The sequence below is a fragment of the Takifugu rubripes genome, unplaced genomic scaffold (assembly GCF_901000725.2).
Source record: "Takifugu rubripes unplaced genomic scaffold, fTakRub1.2, whole genome shotgun sequence".
Taxonomy (NCBI): domain Eukaryota; kingdom Metazoa; phylum Chordata; class Actinopteri; order Tetraodontiformes; family Tetraodontidae; genus Takifugu; species Takifugu rubripes.
This window is the reverse complement of record NW_021821608.1, coordinates 39390-50167: the sequence shown is the minus strand read 5'-3', so window position 1 is coordinate 50167 and position 10778 is coordinate 39390. Positions and strand designations below refer to the sequence as shown.

At 44.6% G+C, this 10778-nt stretch overlaps 1 protein-coding gene across 1 annotated transcript; it reads right to left on the bottom strand.

Annotated features, from left to right (window-relative positions):
• Positions 1 to 60: 60 nt before the first annotated feature.
• Positions 61 to 10366, bottom strand: LOC115248197 (heat-stable enterotoxin receptor-like; the record flags this gene model as incomplete). Its single annotated transcript, XM_029831823.1, has 21 exons — positions 10257 to 10366; positions 8415 to 8533; positions 8016 to 8118; positions 7869 to 7920; positions 7598 to 7742; positions 7418 to 7509; positions 6882 to 7024; positions 6689 to 6769; positions 6257 to 6320; positions 6097 to 6168; positions 5827 to 5931; positions 5342 to 5428; positions 5036 to 5168; positions 4824 to 4961; positions 4415 to 4503; positions 4208 to 4299; positions 2730 to 2923; positions 2502 to 2678; positions 1819 to 1913; positions 228 to 304; positions 61 to 122 (listed from the first exon to the last, which is right to left on the bottom strand). Coding segments are annotated over exons 1-21 (2230 nt in total), but the record flags the coding sequence as incomplete, so codon positions are not given.
• Between the last annotated feature and the right edge of the window lie 412 nt (positions 10367 to 10778).

Genomic DNA, 10778 nt, shown 5'->3' with positions numbered 1-10778 from the left:
CCTCCCTCTTGTGGACCTCGGAGGAAAGAGTCTTTTTTAAGCTGCTGCCTCTGTCCTCACGGTTCTCCAAACTGGACACGATCATCTCAGCAAGGTCTTGTTGGAGCCTTTGGAAATTCTCCCTGATAGGAAAAGGAATCAGTGAATGAAGTTGTGTTTTTATTGTGTGTGTTTAATTATAGTAAAGTGAGGTTGGAGGTGTGCAGTTAACACAAGGGTTCACTCACGCTGTCGGTGGTGTTGGCAGGTTGTATGTTTTCCCCAACACTCCTGTTAACCAGTAGGTCATTTCCTTGCCTTTACCCTACAGATTAAGTAGACATACACACTCACACACAATATCAATCAATCAATCAATCAATCTTTATTTATATAGCGTCTTATACAATCAAAATTGTTTCAAGGCGCTTTCCAGAATCCCAGAGCCTGACCCCAGACAAGCAACAGTGGCAAGGAAAAACTCCCCTTTAACAGGAAGAAACCTTGAGCAGGACCAGGCTCATGTAGGGGGACCCTCCTGCTGATGGCCGGCTGGGTAAAGAGAGAGGAGAGGGGGAGGACAGGTAGAGGATAGGATAGGTAGGAGAGGAGAGGGGTAGAGGAGAGGAGAGGTAGAGTGAAGGGGAGGTAGAGGAGAGGAGAAGGAGGAGGAGGGGAAAGAGGAGAGGAAAGAAGAGGAGAGGAAGAGGAAAAGGAGAAGGAGAGGAGAGGAGAGGGGAGGGAGAGGGAGAGAGGGAGAGGAGAGGCACAGAGCACAGAAACACAAAAAAATATGCACAATCACTTCAACGGGGCCGGCGGTCATTATGCAGCTCCGATGGCAGTGATACCTGCAAATAATAGAGGGGGGGGGGGGGGGGAAGCAGAAAAACTACACAAGAATCAGCATAACTAGTCTGCTTGATGAGGAGAGGAAAGGAGAGGAAAGGAGAGGAAACCATGACCCAGTGGAGTGACAGAGGCCTGTCAGGTGATCATGTTTCCGGACCCCGGCAGCCTTGGCCTATAACAGCATAACTAAGATGTGACCTAACGATTAGACGACCCCCTAAGTATGATAATTTGTCTGTCTATGATAGTACTGGAACTACTGAATTAGTAACAGTAAGCTTTTTCAAAGAGGTAGGTTTTGAGTCTGATCTTAAAAGTAGCGATGGAGTCAGCCTCCCGTACCTGGACAGGGAGCTGGTTCCAAAGCAGGGGGGCCTGGTAGCTAAATGCTCGGCCCCCCATTCTACTCCTAGAAACTCTGGGAACCACAAGTAGACCAGCATTCTGAGAGCGGAGCGGTCTATTGGGCTGATAGGGTATCACTAGCTCCTCCAGGTAGGATGGAGCTAGGCCTCTGAGGACCTTGTAGGTCAGAAGAAGGGTTTTAAAAGTTATTCTAAATTTAACGGGCAGCCAATGAAGCGACACCAGTACAGGAGTAATGTGATCTCTTTTGTCAATACCTGTCAGAACTCTGGCTGCAGCATTTTGGATCAACTGGAGGCTTCTTAAAGAGTTGTTTGGACACCCTGATAATAAGGAGTTACAGTAGTCCAGCCTGGAAGTAACAATGCATGGACTAACTTTTCAGCGTCAGGCTGTATCAGTAGCTTCCTGATCTTTGAGATGTTCCTCAAGTGAAAAAAGGCCACTTCTAGAGACTATTTAATGTGTGAGTTGAAGGAGAGATTTTGATCAAAAGTTACTCCTAGATTCCTCACAGAGAGACTAGATGTTAATGAGATACCATCTAGAGTGATCATGTGATCTAATCTATCCCTGAGAGGTAGAAGTGGTAGAGTGACTTCAAAGTGAATCCTTGCTCACCTTCAGGTATGTCTCTCCTCTTTTTTCATACTCAAATTTACAGTCTGTTCTTTGCAAGATGTTGATGGTCGACTGGCTGACGTGAATTCTCAGAGCTAGGGAAAAAAAACAAAGTTGTCTTCTTGGGTCTTTCTCACTCTGTATCATGGTGTTCATATGATCACGTCTCTTACGAGGCCTGTGGACTCCATGCGTGAGGCAGTGTTGACTGTGTCTCCAAAAAGACAGTAGCGAAGGCATCTTGTTCCCCACCATCCCGCCGCACACGGTCCTGCAAACAAAACAACACACCGAGTGACTCAATCCGTTGGAGCAAATCCATTTTTAAACCCTTATTTATCCAATTCTGACACATTTTGATTGTGCCATTTCTAATGTCTTGCAACAAACTCTACTCCATAAGATCTAAGGTCTGCTGTGCAAATATAGAATTTCTTAGTCCAGATTATTCCTCCTACTTAAAAATGAGTCCAGATGTGAAATAAGATGTAAACATTGTTTGGACACCTTTTTTTTTCTTTTCCAAGGCGATTAGTGATTAGTTTTAAAAGTCAAAGTGGAAACTTGCACACCTTTGAATGCTTGAGAAATTTGTAATCTTGTCATTAGTTTAAGTCCGATCAATGCGTTGGTGTTGGTCTCTAAAATGTGCCGGTGCCACAAGCGGAGAACGTTTCTGTTACCTGAATGCACTCCTATACGGATCCACAGAGGGATGCCAGGCAGGTGCAGCAATTCAAATGTCTTGACAAAAGACAGCATGTCCAGGGCCATCTCAGCTATGTCCACCGCATGCCGGTCGCCGTTGCGTTTGGGCAAACCCGATGCGACCATGTATGCATCGCCAATCGTCTCACCACCTGAAGGACAATTATACGGTTTGCTTCGCTTTATTTGGATTTTTTACGGACGTAAAACAAAACACGAAATGACCTTGTAGACGTCATGATGGTCAAGGATGCTGTCAAAGTTCTTGTAGATGTCGTTGAGCATGTCCACCACTTCCATGGGCGTGCTGTAGTGGCACAGTGTGGTGAAGCCCACGATGTCACTGAAGTAGATGGTGACCCTGCTCAAACAGCTCTGGCTCCACTTTGCCCGTCTCCTTCAGGAGCGCACCACCGGGCTGAGGGACGGGGGACATGTGACAGTATCTGAGTGGCTCCAATATGAGTTCACTTCAGAGGGGGACACTTGAACTTTCTATATACAGCTGAGAAATTCCCAGTCAGGACTGGCCGTGTCCATTTGGAGCATTCCCAGGACTTTACTTAGATGTTAAGTAAAGAGCTTTACATTGTAAAGAACAGCATTCATCAAAGGGAGTGCACATCAAATATTTATTAGGAAAGGAGACAACGTCCTTGAGAACAAATCAAGGAAGAGTTCAAGATCAGTAGGTGGGAAATAATGAGTTCTGTTACATGCACATGCACATACGCAGCATGGCCTGTATCCAGTACGCGGTAAACACTCTCACTCTGACTTTTAATGGATCAACAATCGTATTCTTGAAGGTCCAAAATTCACTCCGCTTATCAGGTTGTTTTTGGTTTAAAGTGGCTAATCACTCTGATGAAAGAACAATTTGCTGCGTCATAAATATAAAGCAATAAGCATGAACAACAGAGCTCTGAAAGAGTGAGAATGTGGGTCAACCATTTTCTAGTTCATTTATTCTTCTGTGGGGTGAGCTTCTTGAATATGCCAATGTTTTTACGCTTTCTCAGCAACAGGTATCAGTTTCCGAGAATGTTGAAAAGCTGTTCAATTTCGTGTGTTGACAATAGAAGCAGAAGAATGATGAGGCTGAGGCTCGTTAGAGAAGATCTACTGAGGAAGAATTTCAGGGAACTTTCGAGATAACAGAGTGTGTGGAACTCTCAAAGCTGGCAGTTCTTTATCCTCAACTAACGCAAAACAAAATCATAAAAAGTTGAGGAATTTTAATCTACGACAGCCGCAGCACTAATAAAAGTTAATAGTAATGTGGAGGTAAATGTGGAGGCTGATTAGAGAATAAAACGTACCCAGGAAGAAGCATAAAGTTGAGTCGATCGGCTCTGTCCCGCTCAGCCTTGTACAGAGCCGTTCTCTCCTCTACCAGGTGCTCTAGCGTCCTGGAATACATCTGCAAGCGGCGGATCAGGTTGTCCAGTATGTCTCACTGGCTTGGTTGTGCAGGTTACTGTGTGACAAGAAAAGGAAATATATGCATTTACATATTATTTCTTGGCCTATGTTGTATATCAGTGTTTATTTTCTTATTATCCTTCAGCTAAATAATCAGGTGTGGTGTTGTTAGGTGGCTAATGCTTGGCTTTAAATATACACTTCTTTGTGACACGTTTAAGTGCTGAGTTTAAAGTCGGTCACGGAGTTGTCGTACCTGAAAATTTTGCCAAGAGTCAACTCTATTTTTTTAAAATCGGGCCTCCGTTCAGGATCTTCGTCCCAGCAGTTACTTATCAACATGCACAACTGTCAAGAAAAACACAAGAGTCAAAGAGGGAAAAGGAAAGAGGGTTTGATCAGGGTTTTTATAGCGTCCACGACTTTCAGCTCGATATTTTACCATCACAATAAATGTTCTTACCTCGATCTCTCTCTCTGACGTGCCCTCGAAATTAAGGTCGGGTCTGAAGAAACCCATCCCACTGGGAAACTGCACTCTGTAGATCTTCTCTGTTGGATCGTCGACAGAGTAAAATTAAAACCATTACCCAGTCAGAATGGGCTTTTTGGCCTCAACTGGGTCCTGTGGTGTAAGTAATGGTAGCAGACAATGGTAATAACGCTCGTATCCTAAGGGCACAGGCTTTAGCTAAGCAGTATTGCACCATCCTGTGGTCTGTATCAACATCCTTTCTGGACATATCCCACCCTCTAATGACAACATATGGGCTGTAATAACATTGGTCATTAGAACAGTTTAAAGGGCCGTTCTTCCAGTGGTGTCCTGTTCAGGCATTTCTCATACATCAATCCTATATTCCAAGGCCTACCTGCAGGATTAGAGCAGGACTGTGTGTAGAAGGGGGTCCGCCTCATAATGATCTCATGGGCGATGATGGCGTAGCTATAGACGTCTCCCTTCTGAGACACGCTGTTTTTACGAAGGTGTTCTGGGGCTGTCCACAGGTCTGAGAGGAGAGGCAGGTTTACAGTAAATTTAGATTTGATAACAAAGGAAATTTGGGATTAAAGTCAGCTTCACCTCTTCCAGGGTTCAGGATGGTGTGACACCCAAAGTCGGTAATTTTGACCACCATGCGGTTGTCCACCACACAGTTGGTGGACTTCAGGCGACCATGGACCTGAATGTTACTGGAGTGGAGGTATGACATGCCCTGAGGAAGATTCCAAGCAGGCTGATGCTGAGTTAATGTGACATGGGTGTACATATTATATCTTTGCTTTTTAATTTGGTTGCACTTTCGGTATTACAGTAGGATATAAATGACAGTAAATAAGGAGGAAAGATGATCTCAATAATATTTGGAGGACCAGGACGAACAAATACCTTTGCGATGTCATACATGACTGAGATCTTGAACTCCATATCCATGAAGGTTTCATCTGGGTACGAGATCTTATCGTTCAGAATGAACTAAAAAAAAAAAGATGGTTTGTTTTTATTAATCCCACCCTGGAGAGTGGTGCACGCGTGTGTGTGTGTGTGCGTGTGTGTGTGTGTGTGTGTGTGTGTGTGTGTGTGTGCGCATGATGCAGGTAAATTACATGCACACAATTGCACAGTACTTATCATTTGACCCATTTGTGATTGTGAGCTCAGCAATAACAAAGATGGTGCATTTCCTGCATTTGTTTTACAACATTCATTGAGCAAATACTGATTTTCTCACAAGCACTTCATATACACACTTGGAAGATTTTATTATTATTATATTTTTTAAAAAGAAAATGCAATAGTGCATTTTTTTCTGTTTTTGCAGCAGCTGCAACATCTGCCTAAAGAATAAGGTAAATCAGGACAAAGGCTCTTACCCTCAGGGAGCCCCGCTGACAGAGCTCAAACACCCCAAACACGCTGTACTCAAACTTCACTGTGCCGTAGAACTTGGTCAGGTTGTAATAATCGATTCCCAGCAGCTAGGAAAGCGCCAGATCAAAAAAAAAAAAAAGATTAATGAAACATTAGTAGATTCTCCTCAATCCTCATGCTTGGGGTTTCAAAATTGTTAAGCAAAGACAAACAAGAGAGGTGAAAGATGCCTGAGGGGCACGAGCTGCAACTGACAGATTGGAGCGTCTTACAGTGTTGAGCTCAATCCTCTGGTCTTCACTGAAGTCTCCATCAGTTTGCTTCAGCTCTTTCAGTATCACCGGCTAGAGAACACAGACGGATGGACATGCAGCGGCGTTGAGCCGGTGTTCACGTTCATCATTAATGTCACAGAATGAAACGGTCCTCTACCTTCTTATCATAGCGGCAGCGGCGGCTGAAGTAGGTTGCTGTCTTTCCTTCTGTCCTCTTCGATCTGTGACGTGCACACAGAGAGACGATTTCACGTTGTACTTCTTACCCTGACAGCTTTCAGTTCAACATTTCATGAGGAATCAAGCCTGGTTTACCTTCAGTGACACCTCCTTCTCATCCAGGGGGCAAAATAACTGCGGGTCGATGTGTGACCACTTCTTCTGCATGAGACGCTCTTTCCTGTTCTGCCTGACAGTAAGGACACACACACACACATGCACGGCCGTAAGCACAAACGCTATCCCGGCCCGATTCTGATCCTGTTTTTTTTCTGATCAATATTACACAGAAAACTGACACTGTTTTCATTCTTTTCCCCACGTTTGAAAATCAGTTTTTCTACCTGCATTATCCTCACTGTCGTTTTACCTGTAGAAGATGAGAGCTATGGCTGTAACCACGACACGCTGACACTCAAAGCGATCATGATCCAATCCTGGAAGTTCAGCCCTGGGGAAAAAAACAAGCACACGCCAAGATCAATAATGAAAAAAGCACAATGAAATCAAATTTCTCAATAATGGGGCCATAAACACAAGTGCTTGCCCTCGATGCCCCACACCACCCCCCACCATCATTGGGCCTACCATTATAGTTTTCTGGCTCGTCATCCGGCAGGACAGCCCCTATCCAGAACAGTGCGGGATTTGCAGCTATGAATGTGGTTTTATTTTGTGATGTGTCAAAAACCACCAAGGTTTCAAACTGGAAAGTGAAAAAGGGGAAAAGAATGAGATGAAACTGAGCCAATTTAAAGTAAAGAATGGATTCAGGAACAAGGTAAATTAATGGTGACTTCAGGGTGAAGAACATTTAGTCCAAAGTCCAAAATATGCACTTCATTGTTTGACCATTAGAGATGTAGCCAAAACAGAGCAACACCTGTGGTAAAAACATTTACAGCCTGGTACAAATACTATTTTGCCCTATTTGCCCTAAGTTTTGGGAAAAAAATTCAGGAATTCAAGGAACATCAAACATGAAATGGTTTGAAATGGCTCTCAAGTTGGGGTCAAAGCCCATTTATAGGTCCTTATAATGAGTAAGATGTATGTAATGTTAAAAAAAGATAAAACTGAATTTAAAAAACAGCAATACACAACCTTTCCAGTCAGAGTTTGAAGTGTAAATTATGGAGAAGTTAACATCTCTGTCGCCATATTCATCAAGTACATAATATCCTCCCATACCTGCGTGGAGACACAGACACATTCTGAAGCAAAGGCAAAAGACACCCTCAATTTTGTCCAAACTGTTTTCTCCAATCACCAGGCGCACCATGAAACGAGGCATTTCCAAAAGGGTTGTCACTCAAAGGCACGTCTAAGGCCTTTCTCGGGTTTTTCTGACTGAGGAGCCTCTCTCTGAGCACTTTCCCGAAGAGCAGAACCCCGTCATGATATCCAGCCACGTAGTCATTTATCTGCCAATCCACAGACAGTCAGATGAAGACAGTCACACCCATACGGGAACTATCGGCCTCGGCTCACCGTGTCATTGAATGTCAGGTTGACCCATAGGTGTAGTTCCTCTGTGGCAGCGTGATCACAAGCACATCCTGCATGGCTTGACTGGACGTTACGTTGATGTAATAGGCGGGACTGGAACACACGTACAGCAGATTGTGGGTGTACAGTTTCACGGTATGTTGGAGGCTCTTATTTTCAAAGCAAGTTAAAAGCATGCACGTGCTCACTTGTAAATATCAAGGAGGATTATCAAAGTTTCCTCGGTAATCTGGCCCTTCACTTTACTCTTCACGGAGACGATGTCATTGGGGCTCCCGCACATGATGAAAACTGGAATAAAACGTGTGGGTTTATCAACAGGATGAAGGAAAATACCTGAGTTTTTGGCTCTTTTTATACAAACAACACCAGACCTGATTGGTAGATTTCAGCAATATCTCTGGAAATTTTGAGTTGTAATGGAAATACAAACTAAACAGACTATAAGGAATTTTTCACAAATCAGTTCCTGGGAAAGTTGGTGGAAAACGGACAGTACGGCCACAGCACCTTGAAAAAGAAGTTTGTAAGGGCTGCTGATTTATTTCCTACAAAAACCATCAAAGAAAAGATTCAAATGTACTGACTGTTGCTGTGTCTATTTGTTGTCGGAAGGATTTTCACCAGATCGCTCTCCTCACGCAGCATCTCTCTCTTAATGTTTTGGGCAAAGTTGGCCGAAGCCGCCTCCAGCGCATTGGTGTACCTGCAATAACACATGGAAACGGACCGCCGTTGACGTGTGCCAGGGCCGAGGAGGTCAATATTCACCCGGCTGGACAGTAAACCGGGGGCGCCTCACCAGAAACAGTCTCGGAGGCGTTAGAATTCTTGTAGACGTAGAACTTCTTCCATTCGCGTTTAAACACCAACTCTTCCTTCCACAAAGTGAATAAGTAGGTCGGAAATCTTGTGCGCGGGAGGCAGAATCCTGGTCAGTTTGGACTTGTAGTCACAGGAGAGGCCGAAGCTGCCGGCGGAGATGACGGGGATGCTCAGGCTCAGGCCGATTTCCATCACTGTAGCGAGACAAGAGCAAATCTAAATCACCTCAAGGCAGGGGGCGGGCGTATGGCGTAGTTAAAATGCAAATGGGTGAGACTCACTCCAATAACTGGAAGGTGGCGAAGGTGCAGGCAGGACCCAGCATGACACACCCGACGTTCACCATTACTCTGCAGGAAGGTTGAAGAGGTGAGGTTAGCGTTCTCGTAGCGGAGAGGAAACGGAGAGACAATATCCTCTGATAGATTGATTTCCGCAGCACAGTCCACATGTTCAGAATGAGGTTCAGGTCAGGGATCTTATTTCAGGATCGTTCAGGACCACCCGGGTTATTCTGAAGATTTTGATGATCACCATTCTTATCTCAGTTTCAACTCAGTTTAGCTTCGGACTCCTGAAAAACGGCCTTATCCGCCGACGTTTCGGCTTCTCTGTCAGGATCAGGACTCTCCTCTTTGAAAGTTTGAACCTCTGGATTTCTGCAGCTTTGAACTCACTGCAGAGTTGATATGTGGCATATTTTGCTTTGAGTCGTGACAATCTGGATTCACACCCACATCTGCTGTACGTGTGTTTTTAGATCCAGTAGAATTTCTGAAGTAGAGACAGAGAGAGAGCTGGGAGCAGCTACTGCAGCTACAGCTTGAGAGAACACTCACGTGGAGCATCTTGAGGATTGCCACCCCACCCCCTCGCAGGTGCTGCTCCCACAGCCCTGACGGTTGTACACGGTGGTGTTTGAAGCCCGTTGATAGTTGGCCGTCAGAGTTGAAGTCTATACCTGCGTCACAGACTATGAAAGAGAAGATCAAATCAATAACAAGGCATCAGGATGAGGATTTGATTGATATAGCTGAAGAAATACTGTATATCACAAAAACATGTTGGACACGATCACATACGACCCAATTTGCCTCAATAAAAGACAGAAAATAATTCCTTAGTATTGATCAGCCATACATACATACATGTGACGGACAGACGGACGGACGGACGGACGGACGGACGGACAGACAGACAGACAGACAGACAGACAGACAGACAGACAGACAGACAGACAGACAGACAGACAGGGCAAAGCAATCATTTGATATGTAAAAAGATTTTTACATTTTTATTTAATTTTAAATTCTATGGCCAGTGAATAATTTATTCTTTGTTGGTAAAGTTCTTATAGACCAAAAAACCGAATTTTTAAGATTATTTTTTTTTGCAAAAATATTGATGTCTATTCGTTTTTTTAAGAGACACAAAACTATTGAATATTGACGGGCTATATAAGGGTGATTGAGGCCATCCACTTCCTTGTGGCCTTCTCATGATATAAATTACACTTGAAACCAAATTTGAACCCAAAAAGGGCAGATTAATGCCTCTTCCATTGATCTTTCGGCACGGTGTGTGCACGGCTTTGGTGTCCGTACCGTGGCGGTCGTTCTCCAGCCTGTCCTCCTCGATGGCCCGCTCCACCGCCGCCTGCACGAAGGGCCGACTTCCACTCGTACGTGTTGTCCTCCAGCAGCACCACGTTCATGGCGTATTTCTTATCCCCTTTCAAACACTCGTCCAAAAATCCTGTTTGCGGCCGCCGCGCCACCAGAACTCCCAGTGGAGTAGGAACTGTGCGCGCTGAGCATCGTCGTGGGGATTTATTTATGTCCTTTCTCTCAGTTTCTACATGTCAGAAGAAAACAGCCAAGTTTTTTTTCCTTTGTTATATATTTGTATATATAATGATGACCATGATCAGATCATCTCTGTAAAGGTTCCCCGCTGACTCTCGATCCCGCATCCCACAGTTCCCCGCAAACCAACATCCAATATCCCGCATCCAAAACTTGAGACGGTAAGCAAACGCAGTCCTCGGCCCTGTCTGAGGGTGCTGAGTCGGCCCTGGGGTCAATAATCCTCCACCTTGGCACAGGCTGCTCCCTCCACCTGTCCTG